At 50.1% G+C, this 27580-nt stretch overlaps 1 protein-coding gene across 1 annotated transcript in view; it reads right to left on the minus strand.

The window, feature by feature from the left end:
* SLIT3 (slit guidance ligand 3) overlaps positions 1 to 27580 on the minus strand; it is a 519220-nt gene that overhangs the window by 145319 nt on the left and 346321 nt on the right. The window contains exon 5 of the mRNA XM_090288559.1: positions 20552 to 20623. Within this exon, the coding sequence (XP_090144685.1) occupies positions 20552 to 20623 (72 nt within the window). The remainder of the gene's footprint in view (positions 1 to 20551; positions 20624 to 27580) is intronic.

Below are 27580 nucleotides of genomic sequence, written 5' to 3' on the forward strand. Positions count from 1 at the left end.
TGATTAGACACCATGGAGCTTACTATGGAACTGTCCTGGGAAGTCTTTTGTCTTTCCCCCACGGCTCAGGAAACGCAGTAGGTTGTACCTGCATTTCTGCAGCGGATTCCTCATTTTCCTGCTGCCTTCCCTCTGCTGAAGGCCCAGGAGGAGGCCTGGGGTCGCCTTCGGGGTGGTGAGGGCAGTGTCTGAGCATCCCTGCCGGGGCCTCTGCACTGGGGAAGGGCTAGGTGAAAATGTGGGGACGGGGGTGTCGTTGTCCCTACCGCGGAGCTCCAAGTCCTCACAGGAGCAGTCACTTTGGTCTCACTGAGCTGAATAAACCCCAAACTGCTGGACCCACAGGGGGAGACCAGAACAAGGGAGAGAAAGGGCTGGAAGCCCGAGGGGCCCCACGGAGCCGGTCCCCACTGGGGGACAAGGTGAGGGGCCAGCTGCTGCCACAAGCGTCCCTGTGTGGAGCGGCTGCTTCTGGCTTTCTGCTGCGGCCGCTGCTTTTCTGCCGGCTGGGTCGGGCCTGAAGTCAGCTTGTCACTCCGTGGCTGATTGCAAGGAAGGGAAAAAAGGACGCGGCTCCCTCTTCCGCGCTGAGAAGACTATGCCGGGGACGAGAAAGCCAGCGCGATTCTCTTCTCAGCTGCCAGCCCTGGAGTTTCAGCTAAGATGCGGTGGCTTTGTGGAGAAAAACAAAACCCGTTTGCTGGGGAATCAAATGACAAGGACCTTGCTGGGCTGGCACCTCGCTTCTCTGTTCTAAAATCCCCCCATCAGTGACACAGAGGTGTGAAATAGGTGCCTTCTCACGTCACCCTGCTTTGCACGGGCAGGCGCTGTCCCAGGGGGCAGGTTTGGTTGCTCAGACAGCCTGCTGAGAACGCAAACGGGAGTTTCCTCCTGTCGGGAACTGTTAGGATGTAGATGCCCTGACGCCCTGCAGGTTTGAACACGAAGTTTTCAAAAAATACAAGTATGAATGAAACGTGGCATTAACTCTGTCTGTTTCATGGAAATGTGCCGTGCGTAGAAGCCCTCAGCTCTGCCTGTCAGGTAGAGTCATGGAGCATTTCTTTAAAAAAAAATTTTTTTTAAAACCTCACTTGAGGATATGTTTATTGATTAGAGACAGAGAGAAACATCGATGTGAAAGAGAAATACTGATTGGTTGCCTCCTGTTCACATCCCGACCAGGGACTGAACCCACAACCTAGGCATGTGCCCCGACTGGGCATTGAACCTGCAACCCTTTGGTGCCCGGGACGATGCTCCAACTGACTGAGCCACCAGCCAGGGCTCTGTAGCACTTCTTGGGTAAGCCCAGCCCAGCTCTCTCAAGCTTCTGGGTGTCTATGGGGCTAGAACGAGGGGTCAGGCTGCGGTGGCCCCCTCGTCTCCGAGATGTCCCCTCATCCTGGTCAGAAATGGCACGTCTTGGAAACAGCACCTTTCCTTCCTATTCATCGCAGAGACGACTTTTGAAAAGCATTGAGTAGCTTTTACAGTGGCCTCAGGAAGCAGCCACGGCCAGACACCAGCCGACAGCGTGGCAGTGGGGAGCAGGACCTCGGAGAGTGGAGGGGAGAGCCGCTTGCGGGCGACACCTCGAGCTGAGTGATCCGCCAACAAGCCCTGGGAGGTACCAGGGCAGAGGAAGCCTTCTAGGACTTCCCAAGATTCACCACTAAAGGGCCTTGGCAATGGGCCCCTCTCCATTCAGAAAGGGCCTTTGGACTCGCATGGCTCCTTCTGGCAAGTCCACCCTGGTCTGATGTTCCAGCTAGAGGCTCCCTCCCTCCCTCCCGGCCATTGGTCTGGGAAACGCAAGGCCCTCTGCAGCTGGGCCCAAGGGGAAAAGGCTCATTTCCAGGTCCCATGTGCCATTTTCTCCATCATCTGCGCTTCACCTGGACAGCACCCGGTCTTTGTGCCCAGAGTCCCTGCCAAATGCTACCCTCCCTGCACGGCTGTGCAGAGCCTTCTCAGGCCTGTGTCTGATGGGGGGAAACCGATGTGTCTTCTTACACTTTCTCAAGCTCCCTAACTCCGTTTTTTTCCCTTTAAAAAATTCCTTTTCAAACTTGCCACGCGAGGTTTCCATTTTTCCATCCTAGGTTCCTCACATCTTTTCTTGGGCACTCAGCATAGGATACCATACACTGACACCCCAATACACTTAGACTGGGCGCAGTCTGGGATTTGCACGGGGAATGTCAAAGGGGGTGGCCGCTGCAAGGCCTGGGGTGGGGCGAACCTAGGGGTCTGGCTACCATGAGCAACGCCACCTCACAGGCTTCCAAACCGAGAAGTTGGGGCCCATGCGAGCGGAGGAGAGGGTTGGCTAGGCAGAGCTAACATTTCCTTTGTGCGTGATGGATGGCCACTTTGGAACAATTTCCTGAGCGGATTTTCCCTTTGGTCAGCACGGCGGTGGAAGCGTGGGGTCTCTTTCCATCATGATGTCTATACGGACCCCTCCGAGAAGAACGCAGCCCCAGAATTGTGTCTGCACAAAAGGTTTGCATTAACCATAATGAAGCAAATGACAAAATCAATAAAGTAGGAATTGGCGCGGCTGTCATAAAGATGATGTAAATCCAGGGTTCACAACGGTTATGGAGCTATTTAGAATTGTAATTAAAACCAGCACCATTTTTTCAAGATAAAAGCCCCTTTGACAACCATAAATGCAAGCTACGGGAAATTTTCAACAAATATATTCAAAATTAATGTATGGCACAAAGATGGCATAAATTAACTGCGGATGATCCATAAGCCCAGGCTTCAGAATGTAAGAGCAAGTAAAGAGATTTCGATTTCGCATTTGGTTTTCAAGCAATGTGGTTTTCAATTTTAATCAAGTTAAAGCTTGACAGAGCACTTAGGGACTTGGAATGAATGGCATATTTCTGACAACCACTTTTCAATGAGACAGAGAGGCTGTCTCTGTATTTGCCCAACGTGAGATCTGACAGCATGTGCTATTTCATGCATCCCGCATATTTCAGAAGAAAATCTAGGGAGGGGTGTGTGTGTGTGTGTGTAGGAGAAGATGACCCTTTTGGTTATTTGAGAGTGGGAGAAAAAGGGCTGTGGGGTAAGGGGATGAGGTAACCAAGCCTTCCAGTCCTAATGAGCTCTTTTCCTTGGACTTATTTTTTTAAGCCCTGATCGCAAAGTATAACCCTGCGATGTCTCGGAAAATACCCACCTGCCTACCTATCCATCCGTTTGCCTAACTTCAGAGCATCCCTGTTTACTTCTAGGTCATTAACAGCATTACCTGCTGTGGCCGTCAGTCCTGCTGAAGGAGGTTCTAGCCCTCTGGGCGGTGATTGCCCTGAAAGCGGGGAATGTTAGTGTGGAAGCACACGGAGAGATCAGCAGGTGCTAATCCATCGCCTTTAACAGAAGAGGAAAGTGAGGATACTTAAAATCCTAAGACAGCATTTGGCAGGGTGATCGGGACCTGATCATGAACCCCTCCGGTCACACACTATTTGGAGAGAGAAGAATAACATATGATACACCAATGGAAAAAAAAAAAAGACAGTAAGTGAGATTAAATTGCCTCGGTCAAGTCTGAAATGTCACTAGAATTCAGTGATGCTTGGTTCTGCCAAACCATTTTGTCCTTCAAGTGCGGTGAGGAGGTAGGAATTCAGGAGTCCCAAGAACTTTGGGGTACATCATCATTTTGTATTTTCTGAGAGTTTGACATCTTAGCAGGGGGCCGGGGGGGGGCGGTTGCTGACTGGGGAGCGACTGCCCCTTTTAGGGCTAGTTAATTCCTAGAGATAGTCAACAGCTTGGCAGTGAACCTGCCATTCATATCCAAACCGACCAATGCTGAGTCAGTATCTCCAACCACCTCTTTTATCAAGCTCACACACCAAGCAAGCATTTCCCTTCCCCACATCACCCCCGGTCAGGTCTCAAGCCACTAGACACAGCTCCTAAACCCTAAGGCCCATGGGAATTATTCAAACCAGCCCATCCCTAACTGTTTACGCAGCCCTGCCTGGCTTTTCCCAGGGAAACTTCAATCAAGGCTGCTGCCTGCGCTCTCCCCTGGCTCGGGCTTCTGCCTCCTTACTGCTTCGCTCCCTGTGTGGTCCTGCATGCGGTTTGCCTCTCATTTCTAGGAGAACTCTGGGTAACAAGGAACTTCTCTTCCAATGGAACTCACTTCCCTGTGTTACCACGCAGTGACCTTTATAAATTAAGATGCAGGCTTGGGTCAAAGGGATCCAGGCTTTGGTCACGGCCTTTGCCCACTGTCTGAATGATCCTGGAAAAGTTTAATCACCACATTAAAAAAAAAAGAAAAAAAGAAAAAAAAGAGGTGTGGGCTGTATTTCCCTGTTAAGTCTCTTACTCTAATTCCAAATCCTCAGTTCAACACGCTCAGAGGCTGGCTGCAGTGGAGGACCTGCATGCCAGCCAAACCACTTATTATAAAAGCACAGCTCATACTTCTCCTGGTAGTAAATGTGCAAAGAAAGGAATTCATTTTAGGAAATCTAATTGAATTAAGGAGCTGATTCCAGAAAAGGATCTTGGATGGAGCGTCTACAGAAAAGGCTTGTCTTTGGCGACGAACAGGTCAGCAGAGAAAATCTGCACATCCACACCTCAGTTAGACCGGGTGACAGTGGTGGGTTCCCAAACTGTGCTTGGGCCATCTTCATTGCTGGCCAGGTGCGAACCCCGTGAAGCAATGTCACAGCGGACCGAAACAAAAGAATGCAGTGCCAGTCCTCGTTTTACAATGGTCCGTGACACAGAGAGGGGACCAGGCCATCGGCAAGGTCTGATTCAAACTGTTCAACTTTGGAGATACACAATAAGGAAGACCCTCAACATCAAAGCAGGAACCCCTAGCTGGGAGGCCTTGCGGTTTTGTGTCCAGGGCAAAGAGGAACACTTTTTAACACCAGCTGCTGACTAGTGGCAGCGAGAGCACTGGGGATGTACCTAGGAGGGGCCGGCCTTCTCTTCAGAATGAGAACAGATAAGGACCATTTCTACAGCAGGGCTGCAGTTGAGAATTCTGGCTTTGTGGCCTGTGTATTTTTTCCTGTAGCTGGAAAAACAAATCAAAGTTATCCTGTGGAATATTTAAAACAAGGCATGGGCAGGAAAAGGCAGATCAAAAAGAATGGGCAGGTGCTTCAGGACACTTGGAAAAACCCTTTTGTTTCCACCCCTGTGACATGTCTTAAAGTTGCAGTGCCATTAACTTCAGAAACTGATGCCAGTTCACTGAGGCCTGGCTGCCTGGCAATGTCCCGTTCCCAGGATTGTTCTGGGTTGGGTCGCTATCACTCAGCCACACCCTCCCGTCCATTCATTTCTCTCTTGTCCACAACTGCTGAAGACCCTTTAGGAGAAAGTTTTTACTTCTTATCGTCTGGCACGCTGGGGGTGAAAGGAAGACAAAAATGACCCTCGAGGGACACCCGCACGACAAGAGAGGAAGTGTTCACAAACCCAAAACAAATGCAGTCTGTCGCATGACAACTAAGTAATGACTCAACATGTGCGTCTCCCCAATGAATCAACGGGCAGAACCGGAAGCACCTTCTGAATCTGGCTGTGGAATCTTCTTGTAGAAAGACGCGAGCAAACACGCGCAGGGTTGTGAGCGCAATGTGCTTAAGCAGACAAAAGCAAAATTCAGCCAGTGATCTAATTGACATTTTACTTGGGCAAGGGAACTGGGGTGGCCCAGCGACAGGCAAATTCATTTTCCAAAGGTCATGGGGTTGGCTGCTGGTGATTCGTCGCTGAAAGATATCTCAGGGCCAGTCAAGGCCATAGTCAGAGATGCCCGTGGAATACAAATAATTCCCCTCCTTCAAAACTGTCAGGCAGACCCCTGGGTCAATGTGGTTGTACTTATGCAAATGGTAATGATCAGTTTCCAGTTATGGAGGGTCAGCTGTGACAGAGACAGGGGGCATGGGGCATGGCTGGCTCGTGAGTCTTGCAAGTTCTTGCTCAGAGAAAAGCACACGCTGGTATTTCGTGCAAGGGAATGACATGAAACTGTATGTTTCTATTCTTTGGGCTGAGATCAGATAGATTTCCTTAACTCAGACATTTTTTTAAACATGGACACACAGGCACATGAAAAAGGGAAGTGCGGAGAGCATTAGAGTCTGTAGAGCGAAGAGCAACCCCCTCTGCCCAGCTCCTTCCCGTTCTGTGCTTTGAACTTCCCCAGCAGCAATGATGAGAGTTGTCTATATATCTGTCCACAAATATTTCACATACATAAAAGCACACGAGAACAACTAAAAGCTCCCTGTTTTAAAAGCAAACATGGTAAGAAACTGTACCGACCTCCCCGCCCCTTGTTTTCTCATTTATCAGCTTTGGACGCTGTCCTACACCATATATACAGATCCATCTCTTTGCTCTTAACTACTCTGGAATAGTCCCGTAAATGATATACGTCATGATCCATTTAACTAGTGTCCTACTGACGGGCTTTAGGCGGCTTCCAAGACATTTCCCTACAAATGATGCTTCCCTATACATCTTCTGGGTTTGTATAAGTTTATCTTTAAAATATAGGGTGAGGAAAAAGGAGGTTCACTGTTGTGTGTGCAGAAAGTAGAACAATAATTAATACATAATAATACAAAAATAAACTTGGTGTTTTACATACTCACAACTGTACATATACTTTTGCCTCACTCTGTTAATTTATAACAGTCCAATGGGTGGATGAAGGAGTATGTCTATTTTCAATTTTTAAAGATTTTATTTCTTATTTCCTATTAGAGAGATAGTAAGGAAGGAAGAAAGAGAGGGAGAGAAACATTGATGTGTGAGAGAAACATCAATCAGTTGCCTCTGGCATGTACACTGACTGGGGACCAAACCTGCAACCCAGGTACATGCCCTGACCGGGAATCGAACCAGTGACCTTTTGCTATGCCGGATGACGTCCAACAACTGAGCCATACGGGGGAGGGCTGTTCGTTTTCAACTTTCATAGCTGTGGCCAGATTACTTGATAAAGGTGTTATACAAAGTGACATCCCCGTTATCAGGGTAAAAGATGCCCCACATCCTTGCCAATTCAGAGTCCTATAAATTCTTACTGAGCACTCAAGAAAGGAAATCTCTAATCACATCTAATTTTATGAGAAAAGTTGGAGGCACTGCTGCGGAATGAGAACAGCCGTGGCCAAAGTCTATTGATCAAGGCTTTCTTTCCCAGCTTATGCCAGCTTTCTAAACAAAGGGCTATAGGACAGGTGTTCCTCCTCTGGTACTTCTTGTCATTAAGTAATGTATGTTCATTGCAGAACTGTTGGAAAACAGATGAAATAAAAGAAGATCACTCTGAGGTATTTACCCAAGAGAAATGAAAATGTAGGTGAATGTCCATAGCAGTTTTATTCATAATAATCAAAATTTGGAAACACCTGAAATGCCTATCAATAGGGGAATGGATACACGTGTTGTAATGTATTCATACAATCAAAAGGAACAAATTACCGAAAAATACAACATAAGGTGAATTTCAAAATATTACGCTGTGAAGACAACATGCCGTGTAAGACCCTTTATATGAACTAGGTCTACAGGCAAAACTACGGTGACAGAAAGCAGCCTGGGGGCTGCCAGGATCGAGGCGGGGGACAGGGGACTGACTAGAGAGATAAAAGTCATGCTTTGGGTGGTGGCTATATGACTACCTGCTGTCAAAACACACCGAACTGTAAAATTAAAATGGGTGCATTTTACAGTAGGCAGAGAATACCTCGATAAAATTGATTTAAAAAATTAAAATCACCTAAATCCCTACCACTTACAGTTAACCTTTGCTAGGAGTTTTGGACTTTATTTCCCACGCATGAATTACACATGCGTATTTTTAAATGTACTTTTTTCATTTTACTTTTTTAATGAATTGGAACATATGGTTTGATAATCTGATTTTTAAAAACAATCTTAATGGTACATGGGCTACATTCTTAATAGATGAATTTACGGCCTCCAAGGCTGTCTTGTTCCTCGCACACAGTGGGTGTTGCCTTCCAGCCCGGCCCAGCCTTGGGGGCAGGAAGCACCACCCGGGCAGAGCAGCCCGGTTCGGGAAGCCCTGGGGGCCTCCCTCGGCCTCTTTTGTTCAAGATGCCTTTGTCCTTCTCCCTACAAAATGTGTGGATTAAACTGGCTTCGGGCTGACGGCCCTCCCTGGGGTCACGGCTTGTAGGGCGCTCCCAGGGAGGAACCCCCAAAAGGCTCCAAGGAAAACCAGAGGTCCTCCACCCTGCACTGTTTGTGGAAACAAAAGCCCCCGAGTTGCTGAAAGGGAAGCTTTGTTCCTGGGCTCCACTCTGGAGGAGGCCCTCCAGCCCACGGACAACATTCCAAGGGGTTGACACATTAAGAACAACAAAGGCTTGGGCCCAGAGGCACAAAAGCAGTCCCTGTGAGAGGCGACCACAGCCCGCTTGGCCCCAGAGGCGGCAGGGAAAGCCCAGTGGGATCGCCAGACACCTGCCTGGCACACCTGGCTGGGTTTGGCATCCTCCAGGCCTCCGGACTCTCATTTTAATTCTAGATTGATTTCCTACTGTTGTTTTAAGAATAGTTAACAGTTTGAGTCAGATTAACGTCCTCGGTTCAAATTTCGGCTTTGCTGTGTGGTCTTGGCAAACAACCTAATGTTGCTGAGTTTCAATTTCTTACCTTTAACAGAGGAATCCCAGCTACTCTGTCGGCTTGTTACAACAATTAGGTGAGATTATAATAATAATTAACATTTGCAGTGCTCAGTGCTACAAGCATTATCTAATTTAGGTACTACCTTTAGTTCCCATGAAGAAATAAAAATAAAAACAAGCTTGGAGAAGTTAGCAACTTGCTCAAGACCAGTGAGGAGGATGGGACTCAAACCAGACCCCCCTCACTCAATGCCAAGTCCTTACTCAGCATGCTAGTGGTTCCCAAACGTCACAGAATCCGCTGGGGGTCAGGCTAAAATGCAAATTCCTGGGCCTTGGCCAGAAATCATGACTCATTCCGTCACTAACAGGTCTCAGGAATCTGTATTCTTCATAAGGTCGAGGAGATTTAGAAGCAGGTGGTCTTCAAATCACCTTTTGGAAACCCCCGCACTTGGCTATAATAAAATAATGCAATTATCACTTTGACAATTACGACCTTCCGAAGCAAAGGGAGAGAAATGCTCGGGTGGGCCAGGGACAGGAGAAGGAAGGGGACTGACTGCAGGACATGTGAGCTCTGGACTCTGGCTGGTTTTCAGAGAACAGGCCATTAGTGACCGGATGGAGATGATGCCGGGGACAGCGGAGGCGCACAGAGGGTTTACCCCATACACGCAGATCGAGCTGTCTAAACAAATAACCATGAGCCAAGCTAAAGAATGTGTCCGTCCTTTGGGATTTGGAGGCTCTGGGACGTTTCAATGAAGAGGACCGCTGGGGTATGATGTTGAAAGAAGCATGACAAAGTCACCCACTTTGGGAACAGGTCATGGCCACCATCTGTGAATGGAGCAAACCCGATTCCTGACAGAGTGTTTGCCCTTAAAACACTATGGGATGTAATTGAAATGTTAAGTTCAGGTCCAGTGTGAGTGCTCTGTTTAGCCCACTTAGCATGATGTAATGCAGTTTCAGGTGTAGCTGTCCCCAGATTTGTCTCTTTCTAGCCATCTCGATGGCCACCATTAGAGGCACTCTTTCGGGGCCTTTGGAGACAGGGGTGGATTTCCACTGGCTTAGGGAATCACAGTGAAACATGAGCAACTCCTGCCAACACATCAGCAAGGATCAGATTATTGACACACAGGGCTCTGGGAGAAACCACCAGACCCGTCCATCCCCTTCTGCTCCGCTGTGGGTTCCGCTGTGGGGAGTGGGAGGCACCTCCTAAGCCTGCTGCCTGGGCTAGACTCTGACCCATCGGGGGCGGGGATTTAGCTGTGCGCGTGCATACGCGGTGTTTAAAAAGATTTTGAGCTAGACGCCAACATTTCAAAATCAGATGAGTTCACATAGAAGTCTAAAGTTGCTTCTTCTAGAAAGACGGGAGAAGTTGTTAAAGCTGGGCCTGCCTATGTGCATCTGTGGGAACTGGCTGGCAGCGATGGCTCCTTAGGCACTGTTCCCACCACTTTCCGGTCCTTGCTAAATAGCACTCAGGCCGAGTCCAGTGTCATCTGTCAACTCGCTCATATGAGCATAGAACCCGTCAATGAAGGGTTGATCGCCAATATACTGGACCGGAGAGAATCCCCCGGAAAAGCCAACAGAGCCCAGAGCCTCCCTCGCTAACCCCATATGCCAAGAGTACAAGTGGAGAGAGTCTGTCTGCATCCATGAAGGGGGAAGGGGGTGTTAGGAGGGGGCGCAGGATATTAATATTTATTGAGCACCTACTTGGTGCCACACTCTATCTTAAGCCCTTTCCACGTGTCATCTCATTTAACATCCACATGAAAATTCATGGCTTAGTTAATGGTCACTCGTGCTCATTTTATCGAAAAGGAAATGAAGGCTCAGGGAGGAGGCGCACAGCGCAAAGACGGCACCCCAGCTACCGTGCTGGAGTCCGGCGCCATCTCTAGGGTGACTCTTCCTTTAAGATGACTCTGTACAGCCTGGGACCCTCCGGAAGCTTGTGGGCCCGTGAAGCAGGCCTGCTGGGGGCAGGAGAGGACACGCCACCCCTGAGGGGAATGCAGAGACTCCGCTCTGGTGTGATGTTGCCACGCAGGACTGAGCATCCAGTGGTAACACATCTGATATTCTTTTTCCCAGAGAGGCCGGAAATTCAGATTTTTCCAAGTAAAATTTACTGAGTTTTGAAACTCCCTGTAAAGAGGAAATAAAACCTGTCTGGAGGTGGGATTTTGTCCACGGTTTTTTATTTTCATTAAATGCTTTTCTAAGCTTAGGCAGCACTACACAGAGGTCACAGGCTCTAGATGCAAACTCTCTGGGTTCAAGTCCCAGCTCTGCTGATTATTAGCATGGGACCCTGGGTCAATCACTTCTCTGCCCCTCAGTTTTAGCATCTGTAAACTGGCTGCCATGAGGATTAAATGAGACAATAGGTAGACACGAATAAGAACCGTGTCTGGTACATGGTCAGGGCTCTATAAGATTGTTTGGCCTACTAAGAATGTCTGTTTGAGGCTAGTATTCTTTGTGGGGGTGAGCGGTGGGGGATGGATATGAGCAGTCCAGGTTACACTGTGGGCGTTAGAGGGATCTTAGAACACACACCCCATCCCTGAGTCCAGAAATGGCACTACTCTAAGAGCAGAATAAAACAGTGCAAACGTCCCCAATAAAATGCTCATCAGCTATGAAATCTTGGACCTGCTGCTGGAGTATGAGCTGCGTAGCCACACCTTACCCAGTGGGTACTCATTTGCTTGGCTAGGTAGCTTTCCCTGCAGACACAGAAGCTGAGAACTGATCGCTGGCATTAGGAAGTAATTTAGGTTCATGCACTTGGCCTGGGGACTGGGGAGACAGAGCTTTAAAAGAGAATGTGGACAAGGGCCCAGAAGAGCTGGTGGTCTACAGACACATTGTTACACACCGCCCGCTTACAGAGCTGAACGCGTGGGGCGTGGTGGGCCCGACGCATGGATCCATCAGTGCTGATACGGAAGGGCGCTGTGAAACGCCAGTGCTGCAAACCACTGTCCTGCACCCTGCACCCACGGCTTCTCCATCCACCTAGCAGACGTTTTCTGACCAAGCCCTTCCCTTCGAGTCCTTAAGAACGCTCCTTCCCAAACCGCAAGCAGGGAGGGAGCGCAAAGCTCCTGCCAAGCTCGCAGCTGCTGCAGACATGTCTCACCAGCCCCGAGGACGTCCCAAAGAGCTCAGGGGCCCTCCGCTCCACTCCGGAAAATATCTCCCGGCCAACAGCCAAAGTGCTCTTTTCCTTTCCTCCGAAAGAAGGTGGGTCCAGTCTAGATCCTCACCCCAGGTGTCCAGCCTCCAGGAGAGCGGATCTGGTGTCTGCCACCCCCCATCTGGCCCTCGCTTCTTGATTCTGCTGCTGAGTTGGTCTCAGTGACAAAGCCGAGTTCCTCCCTAACGGAAGATGGTCTCAAAGAATCTTCACACTTTTCCATGTGAAGGGGCCTGAAAGATTAATTATCTAGCCCCTTGATGTTGGGAGCCTTGCTTGTTTGCAAATAAGACTCTTTGTTATGCAGAAATATCATGGTGAGCCCTATTGTCTGACTGAGGCAATTTAAAACTAGCTCTTTGTTGAAAAGTAACTTTCCCTTTGTGGGTCCTTCTTCAACACAGATTGAAATCGACTGAGGATAGCACATCAATGATGCATTTTAACAGAGGTCCAGGGGCAGCCTGAGGGCGGTGTTAGTATCTGTTTCTTATTGCTGCTGTAACAAAGGACCACAAATGGAGTGGCTTACAACAGTAAGAATGTATTTTCTTAGGGTCTGGACGTCTCCCGTCCTAGATCAGTGTCCCCGGGCTAACGGCAAGGTGTGAGAAGGCCGGTGCTACTCTCAGGAGCTCGCGGGGACACCTGTTCCCTGCCTTTTCTGGGACAGGTTTTGCCCTAATTCCCTGCATCTCATGGTCTTCCCACCCCTGCTTCCAGCAGGTCTTCTTTCTCGTAAAGGCTCTCCGATTACATTGAGTCCACTTGAATAATACAGGATAGCCTATCCATCTCATGAGTCTTAATTTAATCCTACCTGCGAAGTCTCTTTTGCCACGCGGGGTACACAGTTGTATGTTCCGGGATGAGGGTGTGGACATCTTTGGGAAGGGGCATGATATTCAGTCTTCCCCAGAGCAGGCAGCAGTGAATGGCAGAGCTGTGACTAAGCCCAGGACTCCTGGGCTCTTTGGGGCTCTCTGTGTCCTGATGGGAACAGGAGGAGGGGTGGGAACGGGGTGGGGAAAGCACACTCTCTTTGTCCCCAACCGGTTTTGTACCTGGCCTATTACAAGCCACGACCCGGAGCAGGAAGCCCCACTGGAAGAAAGAAGCGAAGGTGCGTTGAAGTGAAATAAACGTAGGAGTTCGGGTTGCCTGGGAGCCAGGACGCTGCACACATCACCTTTGTCTTTGGGCACGTATTTGTCCAGGAAGGAACGATTCAGTCCATTAGGCGTCATAACCTGAGCCAAATTAATCCTCACAGATGGAATAAAAGCAGCAACAGTAATAGTTACCATTAATCTTCATCACGACATCCCAAGGAGGGTGACAGTACTTCCCCTTCCTATACAGGGAAGCTGAGGCTACGAAAGTTATGTAATCGCTTATCACATAGGCAGTAAGAACCAGGGTTGGACTTCGGGAGCCCAGTGCTCAGCAATGATCTAGACGTCCTCAGGGTTGATGCCCAAGTTCAGATGCAGCTCCAGGCCTGGGCAGGTTCTTTGAGTCGCAGGTGTTCTCTGAATGAGAAGGAATTTAATGCTCAAACCTCCGGCTGGGGGAGGGGCAGGGGGGCAGGAGCTGGAGGTGCTCAGGGTCGCTTCCTGATCTGCTCCCTGGCACTTGAAACTCATGGGTGTCACTCGCCTTCTCTCAAAGGAGGAAGAAGAAGATTCATGTTGTTAAGAGTCAGGAAAATGGAATAACTCTAAGCTCTTGTGAAGGACTGTGATACCAAAACACCAATTCTGACTCATACTTTTATAATCACTACACTGAACTGACTCCAATGAGACAAAAAGTCAGAACATCAACAGTTACGAGAGTCTCAGAGTCCTCTCCCCTCTTCCTCAGCTCTTTTCACTTCTCTCTGGAGTTTAAAACGTCCCGGCAAAAGCCCAGTCCAATGGTGGGTGTCTCTAAAGACTGCTAAGCCCAACTTGGAGGGGCCCTGAATCACTGCACCTTCTTGTAAGGGTGCAGGAAAAATGGAGGTTCTATTTTACATATTTAAGTCCCTTGCTTGCTGTGGATTTAGTGCTCAAAGGGGTTGAGTATCTGTGATAACTTAAAGAAAGATTCTTGTCCACAAACAAAAATGTCCCAGATAATAAATTTCAGTGCTGGCGCTAGACTAACGGTCTCCACTATCCTGAAAAAAAATTTTTTTAAGGCTTCTCTGGGCTGCTTCCCGCTACGTTGCATTTGCAGAGATGTTCCTGGACATAGTCATGTTCCTTCATTTATGCTTTGGCTGCTGGAGTCTCTGTGTTGGGAAAGTCATCCATTTATTCATTTAGTCATTGGCTTTTGAGTGACTACTGTGTCCCAGGCTTAGGACTGACTCTTGTCAATGAAACAGTGAACAGGACAGACTTGACCTCTGTCTCTGCATAGCTTGCAGGCTATTGAAGGGGAAGGACAGCTGAGCAGACAGTGGAGTGCTGTAAGGAATACCCAAAGCCCGGCGGGGCACCTCTCACATGGCCTATGGAATGGCGCACCTGCGCGGGAAAGGGTTCCCCCTGTCACCTGTACAACTTCCAGTTCTAGGCACAGCTTCTGGGGCGGGGCATCGACCACCAGCCTCTCCTTGCCGTTGGATGACAGCACTGTCTCATACCTTCTCCAGGCAAGCCAAGTCTAATTCACCAGTTTCTTCTGCCCGTTCTGTCATTTCAGCTGAGCAAACTCACCCGTGCTCACTGAGCATCCGCGTGGCTGGCCCTGGGCCAGGTGGAAGAGAACGCTCTAGAAGATCACGCTCCAGACGACACTCGCTCCTTGTGCTTCTGTTTGCCTCCCTCCGTCCATGAAATTTCTCAGGAGCAGGGACTGGGTCTTACTCATTTTTTTATTTCTAGGACTTGCTTCAGGCCTGGCGAGGGTCAGGGCTCGATGACGTGTGGCAGGAGGAACAGAGAAATGGAAGAGCGGAGGCAGAAGGAAGAGGGGAGGGAAACGGGGAGGGGGGAGACAGGGAGAAGGGAGGAGAGGCAGGCAGGCTGACTCCATCCCTCTCTGTAGGTGGCTGATTCGGGAGGCGCTCAGCAGACTGGGGTCCGGTCCAACTTCCGCCAGCAGCCCTGTGGAGCCTGACACACGCAGCCAGGAATGCAAAGGAGGGAAGGCTGGGAAGCCTGCTGCACCCAGGAAGGCGCTAGATCAGCATCTGCTCGCCTTCTGTGAGCAGACTTTTCCCAAACCCCTCTCCCGAGAGGCAGTGTCGCCCTCAATGCGAGCGGCGGGCACTGTTCCCGTGGGCACCCACAGAGACGCCCTGCACGGAAGGCTGCCGCCGCCTCTGCCCGGGGAGCGCTGGGGACAGGCGCTCCATTCACTCTGCCACTCAGCCCCCACCGGCTCTCTCCGCAGGTCTGCAGTCCGACGCTCACCGCTCCGCGTCGCCTGCCTGATGCAGGTCCCCGTCGTCTCTGAACAAACGGCATGATTGCCCCTCGTGCTCACTGAGCTCCGGTCACGAACCTCTGGCAAGTGTGGACTCCTTCACACACCTCTGTGCCTTTGCACAGGTCGGTGATTCCTCACGGGCTGCTGCTTCTGCCCGGGATGCCGTTCCTCTGGAAAAGCTCCTCCTCACCCCTCAAGACCCAGCCCCATGTCACTTCGTGAGTGAAGCCAGAATCAGGCCCGTCTCTGGGCTTGCCCACGTCTTTGTCCCTACCTCCGGCAGAGTCCTGCCCCTCTCCTGCAGTGGCCCGATGGCTGTCTGTGAGTCCTCTGAGTGCAGGGATGGTGTCTTATTCTGTCTACAATATTATTTTCATATCAAACATTTTAACAACTGTGTGTGATTTCTTGTATGTAACAGGCCAATTGCGAACACCTGCGGGATGAACAGACGAAAACATTCCTTCGATGTATCTTTAGTCCACCTTGCTCTCTGCCATGAGCCATCTGGGCACTGGGGATTCCACAGCGATTGAGACAGGCAGGGTCCCTGTGTACCCATGGTTGTTCTGGAATGTAACTGGGTAACGGGATGGAGAGGAGGGGCAGTGGGTGCTGGGAGCCGCTTTAAATGGTCCTGGAAGGCCACTCTGAGGAGGTGACACCTGAGCTGACATCTGAAGGATCAGAAGAGCCAACTGCGCAGAGTGAGATCTGAGGGCTTAGCATATCCCAGCAAAGGAAACAGCAGGTGCAAAGGCCCTGAGGCAGGAAGGAGCTGGGGGGGGGGGTTTCAAGGGGCGAAATGGAGCATGAGAAGCAGGACACCAGTGAGAGAGGACCCAGACCACATAACGCCTTGCATGCACTCTGTTCCAGGTACAGCGACAGAACAAATGATGGTGATTAGCCGAGATGCTAACTAACGAACACGGTGCTCTGGGCCCTTCCCCCCACCTCCGTCACCCTCACAGAAGATTCCCGCCTGCTCACTGGGGCGGAGACAGCCCTCATTAATCTCAGGAAGCAGGAGGGCAGCGCAGCAACTCAGACTAACTAGAGAACACAAAGGCCGCCCGCCCGGCTTTGTTTTGAAACCGTCAATTCCAAATTCTGCGAGCTGGCTGAGACAGGGGTTATTGATTTTCCCTTCTGGAATGCATGTCCTACAGAGTCCTCGCAAATAGAAACTGAAAAACAGAGGAAAACATGACTGCTGAGGAAGACAGGGCAAAGGGACATTAAAAAAAAAAAACAATCTATACGGGTTTGTGTCTTTTTCTCATTATGCTTTGTGGGATTGTGGCTTGTCAGCTCTCTCTTGTTCCCCATTAGTTTCCTTTTTTCCGATCTCTCTGTGTCTCTGATTACGCTCTCCGCCTCTTGCCCCCTCTCTCCCCCGCTCTCTCCTCTCACGGTCTCGTGCTGCGTCTCTGTCCGGGACTTAGCACAGCGGGGACGTACGGCATGCGATCCTGGTGTGCCGCATGGGGCTCTGTCCACAGGTCAGTCTCTCAGTGACTCTTGCAGACAGGCCGCGGAGTGGGACCAGCCCATAAAATTCGCTCTGAGCCCTCACCTAGAGTGGTATCCCCAGCTAATTCCTCTCTCTCTCTTCTCTGGCGGAGCAGGAAGCAATTAGGGGCCTCCTTCCGCTGCCTGGCAGGGGAGGGCGCCAAGTCCCTTCAACAGCAGCGTGACACAGGAGGCTCTGAGTTCCCCCACGGTTCCCAGACCACCTACCTGCGTCCTTCTTTTCCGATCAAAGCTGCAGGCTTGCCTACTTGCCTCTGTGAATGAGGCCTCTGCTAGCTTGCTAGCAGCCTCCTTGGTTACTTTTCCCTCTTCCTGCTGCTCGCATGGCTGAGTCAGGAGGAGTCTGTGTGCACAGACGTGTCTACGGAAAGATGGCTGGATGTGTTACCGAGGGCAGGCTCGGTGGTGGGGGGCGGCCGAGGCCCAGTTGTGTCTGCTGACTTTCACCAAATTGCGCACGCTGATGGAAACTTAATTTTATCATCTGGGAAATGGGGGATATCACAGACGCTTCTTCTTGAAGGGGAATGTCATAGCAAGCAAAGAAAATCCATGTCAAAATGACAAAGTTAAAAAAAGCAGAAAATCCTTGATATTCTCCTCTTGATGAAGCACAGGGCACCATGAGAGGCCCGGTTACAGCCATTTCACAACCCGGTGGTCCGGTGATTTATCTTCTACTCCTGTGTCACTTAGGGGTGCAGCCCCAGCTCACACAGGTGACGGAGAAGGCCTGGGCCTGGGAGGTGGTCCTCAAACTGATGATAATGATGATGGGGATGGACATTCCTGAGACTGAGAATTTCACACTCGTCACTCACAATCTACACATGGGTGCCTGAGGTCTACTAGAAATGTTTCCTTAACAGGTTTTATACAAACTTAATGTCTGTAAAATGTCTCCTAGTTTATATGTACAGATGCAAATGTAAATGTATAACTTCCATCATCGCCTGCACCCTGAGGTTCCCCTCCTTGAACCTGCACCTCAGCTCCAGTCCTACAGCTCTAATTATCCACATGACCCTTTCTCTTAAGGCTCTAAGTTTAGTTGAACTCCCTCTTATTGAGCCCATGATGAAAGCTGAGGCCTGCAGACATGGCTGTGGCCCACAGACCAAAGTCGTTGACTGTCAGGAACCCAAAGGCATGTCAGTCACCGGTTTCTGAACAAACAGGGGATGTTCCATTCACGTTGTCCACGGAAGACTTGCTATCACTTCACACCCAGCTCATGTTCTTCCTCCTGACCTTTCCGTCTCCACGGCCGGGAAGCTCCAAGAAGGCAGAGCTCACGGATCTATGTATTTTACTTTCTTTGCTCTCCCCCAGGACTGGCATTTAACAGGCTCAAAAAAGATTTTGCGGTCTGCGTGGGTGAATGACTATGAGAACCTGCCACCATCCTCTGCACTGTCAGAGCTTGGAACACATCATTTTCCACTTTTTTCCTCTGGATCCCATAGCTCATGGTTTGACCAGTTCTGTTGAGCTGGTGCCCATGGGTCCCTCCTTTCACTTCCGATGGCTCCCTCCCGAGTGCGAGCCCTGCCCCCTCAGGCTGACCCACAGCCTCATCTCCAGCCCAGCCTTTCCTTTGTCTGCCTCCTGCTGCCTTAGGCTTCTCTTCCACAGGCATGGTTTCATCAAGACCTTCCCCAGGCCAGAAGCCAGCATCATGCGTAGCATCTGCATCTCAAGTTCACGAACCCTGCAGGCAGGCCTCGTTACCCCCTGGCTTCCTCTGTTCTCTCTGACCGTATCATCTCCTATGCTGTCTCATAACCGCCGCCTCTCCCACGAGGTGGCTCTGCCCGTGTCCCTGAAACACACCTTACACAAGTTTGCATCCACAGCTTGCCACACTATTTGCTTTGTTTACGCTGAACAATGATTGGAATTCACAGCGCAAAGTCTTTACAATGATAACAACAACAAAGGAATACAGCCGGAACAGTAGCTAGAACTTTCTAAATAAATAACTTCCCCGTGCCAAGCAGAGTACTAAGTTATTCATATGCACTATTTTATGAACCTTCACAAAACCCTAGATGGTTAAGGAGAATTCTTATCCTCATCTTACAGCGGAGGAAATCCAGGCTCAGAAGTGTCACGTAATGCACTAATGGTCACAGACGCAGCTGATACACAGAACAGCTGGGAATCAGACACAGACCTGTCAGACCCCCAGGCCGGGATGCTGACCTTCAGGCAACACTGCCTGAAACTATTTCCCTCCTCTGAGCTCTGACAGCCCTTTACCACGCACAGCCGCGTTCCGTGTGGGCTAAGTCACAGAGCACTCTCTTGCATGCCCAGGTTTCCTGCCCCCACTTTTACCGTAAGCCACCTGGTCATGTGAATTATGCTTCTGGGACTTACAGGTTCGGGCCAGCAAATGTGTGCCGACTGAACTGATCAGAGCTGTAAAGGAAGCCACCCGTCTTTAGTCTTATTGGTGAATTCTTCCTTTAAACAGCGAGTTTACTCTATTCCCCTCTGCCCCCACAGCCACACGCTGACCCTGGGCATAAACCAAAGAGATGGCTACTGTCCATCCAGGCCCTTGAGGAACACACGTCCGCGTGGCCTGGAGAAGGAGGGCTTGAGAGGGGCTCCTGAGTGACCACCTTCAGTCTTTTAGCTCCTGAGGTTGTTGGGAGGTTTAAGATGTTACAGGAAAACCACAACAATAACCCCCCAAACTCCAGACACTATTGAGAACCCCTGTGAGATTTAATTGCCTTCTTGGGAATCAAAAATGTGGTGGGAATTACAAACGACAAAGGTTACCTGGCCAGCTCAAAACCCAGCGATGGAACAGTCCTGAGCAGACTGCAGCGACGGACACGGGAATCGGCAGGCGTGGGAGGAGGTTACAGAGAGCTGGGCACACGCGTGCGCATGCGCACACTCACACACACACATGCACACATGCAAGCACACAGAACTGTGGAATCTGAAGGATAAGGTTGGAGGAATATGCCCGTATCGGCCTCCTTGTTTTGATATTATACTATATTATGAAAGACGTCCCACTGGGAGAGAATTGGGTGAAACATGGACCTGTCTACCATTTTGTCACACTTCCTGGGAATCAATAATGATTTCAAATTAAAAAAAAAAAATCCAAGTGCCTAGCGATTTGGATCTGTCTATGTTTCCCCAGGATCCTGGGACCAAGTCCCTGGGCTCTCTCACAGATTCTACTAATAGCAGTGAGACCTTCACCATCATGATCCTCCTCCTCCTCCCATTTATTGAACATGTACTATGTGCTCCGCAGTAAGTATTTAAACTATTTTCTCATTTGCATCGGCACCCCCCCCCCCCCAGCTTTGATGCCAGCTCTGCAGCAGGTAATGGCACCGGGAGAAGCAGAGCCAAGTCCCGGGCCCCAGAGCTATAGTCTCCGACCCAGGTCTGGGATGCTGATGCTCGTACTTGGAGACGAATATCCAGGGAAGAACAGGACCGTGTGGAGCTGCCATGGCTTTGGAGGTGTGTGTCCTGGAAACCACGGAAGCACATCGCTGTCTGTCTCCCAGGAGCCTGGCCGCGGCGGCATCAGCACAGGGTCCCGCCTTCGTGTCCTGTCCCCCACCCCTGCTCGTCCCTCACCCCTGCTCTGGCCAGAGAGCCACTTCTGCAGCAAAGCAACAAAAACATTACTTACAGGTTCTTGACGTCGGCGATGCCACGGAACGCCTTCCTCGGGATCCCCAGGATCTGGTTTTCGCTGAGATCTCTACACAAGAAGACAAGAGGCAAACCGAGTTAACCACCCAGGCCCGGCTTGATCTGCATCTCATTATGATAACAAAACCCCTCGGAGGCTGTTTGTGGGCCTGTGCAGTCTCAGGCCCCAGGCTGCTCCAAGCCCTCACATTGTTCCTCTAGAGCTGGCCTTTGCTGAAATGGTTACCAGGCAGGGGCAGCTCGCCTCCAGGGCGGGCTCCGTGGGTGGTCTCGCACCTCCACGAGCCCAGACGTTGGGTTCTGTGCTGCGCACACGGCACCTAATTCTCTGTTTTGCCACCTCCCAGAGATGACCCCTGCCCCTCCTCCCGCACGGCGTCCCTCCGCTGCTGCAGAGGTCCCACCACTCCATCTCTCAGGGACCCTCTGCCTTTGTCATCTGGGATTGGAGCGGAGCCTGGCCATCCAGATTACCTGATGGGGAATGACTTTCTCCGTTTATTCTAGAGCCCCAGAGAGCACTGGGGGGACCTCCTGGGTCATCTTAGTGACAGGCATGAGGAATTCAAATGGCACTGCCTCAAAACCATCCAAAATGGGGGTCCCACTGGCACCCCATCAAACATTAAGCAGTGCTAATGTGTTGCTTTCAGAAGGTTGGCTCAAGCCCAAATGTTCGGCCAGGGTGCCCTTGAAGAATCCCCGAAGTCTCAAGGCCCTTTCCTAAGACCCATGAAATCTTTTCCGTTTCGTTTTCCAGTTTTATTTATTTATATTTCCTTGCCAGGCCAAACGCCTACACTGTTTTCATTCATACCTCAAGCTGCTTGGGATCTCAGTGAGAAATCAATCATATATATGTATATATCTATAGTTACATATATCAATCATATATACAGACACATGTGTATATCTATAGTTATAGATATATACCTCCATTATTTTGAAAAGAACATAAAAACCTTTAGCTATTAAGGCAAAAAAATTACCTACCCGGACATAACCACTGTTACCAATTAGGAGTAATTTTATAAATTTCACCGATACGATCTCATAGCATATAGTCTGTTATAACCTCTTTTTTCACTTATTATATTGAGAACATCTGTTCATGTCACTAACAGGACATCTATGCCAACATTTTTAATGCCTGTATATCATCCAATTGTATAGATGGCTCTGTAGATGGGTATTAATTAATTAGCTAATTAATTTGCTACTTTAGAAAGCGCTGGGATGAATTTCCCTGCCCACACAGCTTGGGGACACCGTTCCTTGGCATGAAGTCCTCTAAGGAGAAGGCGCTGGGTCACAGGGCAAACACACATTAAGAGCCAAGTTGTCCTGGAGTCTGAGTGCACCAAGGGACACTCCCGTGCTGATTCCCACAGACACCTCACCAAGAGCTCTGGATGGTTCCAAACACAGCTGGAAAGAGAGGTCAGCCCACCATCCTCCACCAAAACCTGGGCCTTCTGAGTTAACATTTTGCCAGGCGGCAGGAAGGAAACTAGACAGCCGAGGAGAGGGTCCATCTTCCCTCTCTCACCTGCTGAGGGGAGCTGCCACACTCCGGCGGCTGGTAGAAACTCAGGACTCTGGGACTGCCTGGGGCCACTGCTGGGCTCCGAGCCAAGGCTTAGGGTTGGGTCGGGGCCAGATCTGAATCCTGGTGGCTTCGGGGGCTGGAGAGCAGGGTGCTCCCCACGGCAAATCCAGTGTCCTCTGTCTGCCACTGATGCAAGCAAATTGAGATGCACGAGCGGCCTGGCTGCAGGCTCCCCAGGCAGGGCCTGATTCAATGAGCGGGGCTCCAGCCTGGGGTCGGGGCGCTGAACAAAGCCCACGATGACAGCAAAGGTCGGGCAGTGTCACCGAGGCCACGCCTCTGGTCTCCATCAGCCTCCTGGAGAAAGGGGCCCAGGTCCTGTCATCTGACTAATGCAATTTCCACCAGGCATCTGGGCCGCACCCAGGGCCCCGGCAGCCACCACGGGCCCAGTCTTTTCTGCCAAGCAAAGGCAGGTCTCCCGGACAGCAAGCCCCTGCCCAGTACCCACCCTGGCCTGGCTGCTATCTCCGGCCGCTTTGGGAATCGGCTCAGGCCACACTCCTGGCAAATGGCTGATGATCAAAAGCCAGGCAGGAGGGGCAAACAGGAGAGAGGGTTAGAATTGCCCGCTCCAACCATGCTCAGAAGCTATGAGAAGGGGCACACATCCCAGCAACGCACTGACCCTTTGAGTTTAAGGCTCCCCCTCCATCCAGAAGGAACACCAACAATTGCACAAAGGTTCTGGTTTGCCGTATGGTGGGATGAAGAGAGGAAAGCAATATTTAAGCCGAAGAATCTGGCAGAGCTCTGGGAAATCTCCCACAAAAGCGGTCACACAGACAAAATCCCGCGCTTGCGCGGGGCAGCCACTGGATTTCTGCTCCCTGTTTTCTTGTTGTAAATACCCACAGCCCTGCCCTGAGTCGAAGGAGCCCCGGCTAAGGCACAGCTTTCTTTCCACCTCCCTGCCGTGGTTTTTCTCCTGCCACAACTGAGCAAGACAGTAGATGGCAGGGGACCTCTCTGTTCTCCATGACAATCTGCTTATAAATTTTATTAATTTTATTTTCCATTGAGCCTCTCCTCTCCGGCGGACAATACCGCTGCCACCCGTGTGCGGGAGTGTGTATTGATTTCACAAATACCTCCAGTAGGCTGACACACTGACAGCTTTAATGGTGTTAACTGATGGGGCGTGGAGGAGGGTTCAGGGCTGGCGCTTCATTTTCGGCGACTGTCCCTTTGCAATTATCTCGGGGCCTTTGTGAGGGTTCCTAATAGTGTGTTTATCTCCGCAGGATGCTGGAGCGTGGAGCTATTGGGAAGGACAATCCTTGAGAGAGACAAGGGCCACCATTGTCGGCTGACACATAAATAAAAATAACAAACCTGATGCGCAGTGCCCAAGAGCCTAGTCCTAGCCAGTTGCTCGTGGAGGCTTGAGCACCTTTCCCTTCCTGAAAGGAAATGCTGGGAAGTGACCAAAATAGGGAACTTGCTTTTTTTTTTTTTCAGATGAAAGGCACGAGGTTGGAGAAGGGTGGGAGGGAGGATGCTGGGGTTTTCTGGGGAAATAAAGGAAGACAGATGGTGGGAAAGGCTCTCCTGGCTGGTAAGTGGGGTTATGACTTGCGATGCCTTTTTAAGAGAAAGGGAACTGCATTAGCTAAAGTGCATTTTCCTGCTTCCGGAAAATGATTAACCAACTGATTATTCCATCCAAAAACACAAGACCAAAGAGGACTTATTAAGGAGACAGTAAGTCAAATAGAAGTTGGCAAGAACCAATATATCCTCCTTCCAGCCACCCCCCGCTTTTAATTTACTAAAATGCTTTGGACGCAGATTAACTTTCTTTGCAAATTTATTATTGCCTCATCTGCCTTGAAACGGGAACGGCAGACACTGTGATAAATGGGACTGAAAGCTTGTCTAGTTCCAGTGGAGCTTCCGCTAGGCTCCCCGGGCAATGTCAGGCGTGCTTTGTTCCCAGAGCAACAGTGAGTGACGGTCCCACCTTCAGCCCCAGCCCTGCCTGCCCCAGGAGTGCCGGGCAAGAGCGAGAGGCAAGGAGCAGGAAACCAGTCCGCTTTTTGCTCCCCTGGAACCAAGGCACCCGTCCGGGTCTTATTCACACTTCCAGGAAGTCCCATCTATGTCCAATGGCAGGTTTTTGGTGGTGAGGGGTGAGAGGCCGGGATCTGCTCCTAGACAGCAGTCTCTAGTTATTCAGAAGGTATGAAGTGGGGCTTGGAAACTCCCTCAACCTTGGGGAATTCTTTTGTCTGAAGTGGGTGGAGCCACTTATTACCTGTACGATCATGTCAGCTACTGACATGCTCCATGCCTCAGTTTCCCCACCTTCCCAGTGGGACTATTATTGTACGGACTTCTGAGGTCAATCGTGAGGGTAAAATGAGTAGATGCGCGTGTGCACTTTGCAGGGGACGTGGAACTCTGTAGACATTCAATGAGTGGCTATGCTGATTTCCTGGACTTTGCCCCCACCTGGTCCTGAATCTGCATTGCTGAAAACTTGGTTTATCCTCATCCTCAGGGCAGGTGCCTACAACTCTGCAGAGAACAGAACACACACATGCCGCTACCATTCTTCCCATAAAGCCTGGGGGAGGGATTCAAGTTTGCCTCCTCTATCATCTAGATAGGAGTATCCATTTTTGATTCCAGATTCTTTTGGGTGAAACACGAGAGGCTGGTTTGGGAGAACAGGGTCCGCTTTAGGGTGGGCTCTCTCAGAAGCCGACACTTAGCCAAGTGCTGGGCTCACAAAGTGCCCCTGGGAGAGACCAGATGGGAGGGAGGAGGCAGAGTGGCGGAGGAGATGAAGGACATTGCAGTCAAGTCCTGGCTTTAGCCCAGTACCCGGGAGCTCCTGCCTGCAACCTTGGCAGCCTCACTGCCCCTGGCTGGCCTTGGTTAGAGACCCCCCCGAGAGAAATGCAAACTCCCTGGCTCTGCCTGTTCTCCGTGAGGCTGGACGAGGTGACCCCGGGGACCCAAGGACCGTTTGCTGAGGAGGTTCCCAGCCAAGGCCTTTAGCAGCAAAGCCCAAAGGAGCAGGTGACGGCAGCCAGTGTCAGGAACCCAAAGCATTTCCTAAGAAGGCTTGTTAAGGGCAGTTCTCCTGAATCAAGAAGTTCTCGGAAGATTAAAACAATCATTCCCGAAAGATGACATATCTGAGACCAAAGATCGAGAGGCCACAGAGGGAAAGCTAACTGACCACAGAAAACCCAAACAGTCCAGTGTGGAGCCTTCTTGGTCTGTGCCCCCAAACCCCCTGCATTGAGACCAATCAGGTACTTGTACAGAAAACAAAGCAAAACAAAAACCCCCTCAAAAACAGAAACCCCATCAACTCTTGATGAGCCAAACTGAAAGAGGGAATGATCTAAATTTAGATTCATTATGTTTGGAACCACAATTGGGTTTGGGATCAGGGCAGTGGATTACCATTCTGATTCTCTTTGGCCTGAGTTTATATTAAAATTACTTTCCTAGTCATTGCCCAGTAGGAGGAAACCTGCCCATTGGGGTGGTAGGTGTCAATCAAAAGTCATTTAGGGATTTCTGAAGTTCTGATGGAAAACGCATGAATCTACAATTTCTTCTCCCTGCGATATGACCAGCCTGAACAGAGGTGAGCCCTGCCCCTCTCAGCCCCAACTCCGAATACAGAGTAACTATGACACCTCACTCTGCTCTAGAAACCAAAGAGAACGACACTGCTTTGCTTACTTTATACAGCAGGAGGGAGCGACATGCAGGAAAAATGGTTCCCTGGGCATTTCGCAATGTGGACTTCAGGGAAGATTTATCGTAACGGTAAATCTCTTCTGCAGGCAATTTATCTTCATCAGCGAGATTATATGTTTGCAGTTGGGTCACTGTCCAAACCAAGCATGTGTCCCAGCTCAGAAGCCCTGGTAGCTCCAGCAGGGTGTCATGGCAATGGCATCCTTTGTCCGAGGGAGAGGACACAGAGTCACTGAATCACTTCCTGGAAGAAGCGCCACCTGCCTCAGAGATCCAGTGAGTCAAAGTATCCATGGGGGATGAACAAACAATGACGCCCGCGACTCCAGGTGGGCTTCTGAATATTTCACGGCCGCAGGAGTTTACATTGCTTGCTCACTGGCCGTTAAAAGTTACTGAATGAAAGACATCAATAAACGCTCCTTTGGTCCTGTCTTCTCTGGCAAGCTTCCTAGAAGGGTCCAATGGGTACAGTCAAGAGATTTAGCACTGGCTGAGTAAATGTCAGCTCACAGTCTTGTTTCTCACATAGTAGGCGCTTCATGCAGAAAATGAATTGAGCGCCCACTATGTGCTACATACACCACGGTACATGTTGAGATACAGAAGTGAACGAAACCGAGTTTCTGTCCTCCTGGGGCTTGCGTTCTCATTGGCCCCAGATCCAGATAAACAGACCTTTACAGGTATGAAGGTAAAATAAACACCGAGACACCTCAAAAAGCGAGTGTTGCAGTTCACTGTGGTTTTCCTTTGCAACGAGGAGGAAGTCTTGTCTAAATTCACATTGGTTGTTCTGAACAAACGCGGGAAGTGATTCACGGCTCTGTTTTACTCGAGGCCCCAAGTTCTTTTTGTTTCTTTTTCTGGGGCGAAAAGATGATGATTGCAGGCACTGGGCCTTGTAGGGCTGCAGGCTTCTTTCATCGCGTACTTTGGTTTTGTCTTTCAAAGTGGACGGCTTGATAAAAATCAGGACAGTTGGAAGATGTTATTGAGAGTTGGCATGTCACAGGGCAGCTGTTCTCACGATGGGATTCACGGACAATCTTGTCAGAATTTACTGACGGTGCTTTGAAAAAAACATAGATCCTTGAAAAAAAAACTTAGGTGTGATAATGGTATTGTGGGTTATGTTTCCGTTCATTTACGTCTTTACCTTTGAAAGATACATGCTGAAATAATTAAGGACGGAATGATGGTATCTGGGGCTTTGCTTCAAAATCCAGTAGAAGAGGGAGAGTGAGTAGAGGGTTAGGGGAAACCAGTTGGCGCTGAGTTGATTGGATGTGCTCCTGGATGGGTATGCAGGGGGCTCATTTATAAGCGTGCTTGACTTTTATATATAAGATGTTCCATAATAAAAAACTGTAAATGCAGACTCCAGGGACCCACCCCGGGCCTAGGGAATCAGACACCATGGGGATGGGCTCTGGAGTCTAAATTCTGAACAAGTTTGAGCACATGAGCAGAATGACTAGTGTGTGGGATTCAGTGCCAAGTTCCTGTCCAAGCTGTGCTAGGTAATGGGCCACGTGTCTCTGAGGAACATCAGATTCAATTCTCTGAGGCTCCTCTTGAATGCCTATGGAATTGGGGTAAGCACGGCAGTCACGGACAAGCAGGTGCTTTCTACACTCGACACTCTACATGCAAATTGCGATCTTCATTTCA

This window comes from Furipterus horrens, unplaced genomic scaffold (assembly GCF_987537825.1).
Source record: "Furipterus horrens unplaced genomic scaffold, mFurHor1.1.pri manual_scaffold_10, whole genome shotgun sequence".
Taxonomy (NCBI): Eukaryota; Metazoa; Chordata; class Mammalia; order Chiroptera; family Furipteridae; genus Furipterus; species Furipterus horrens.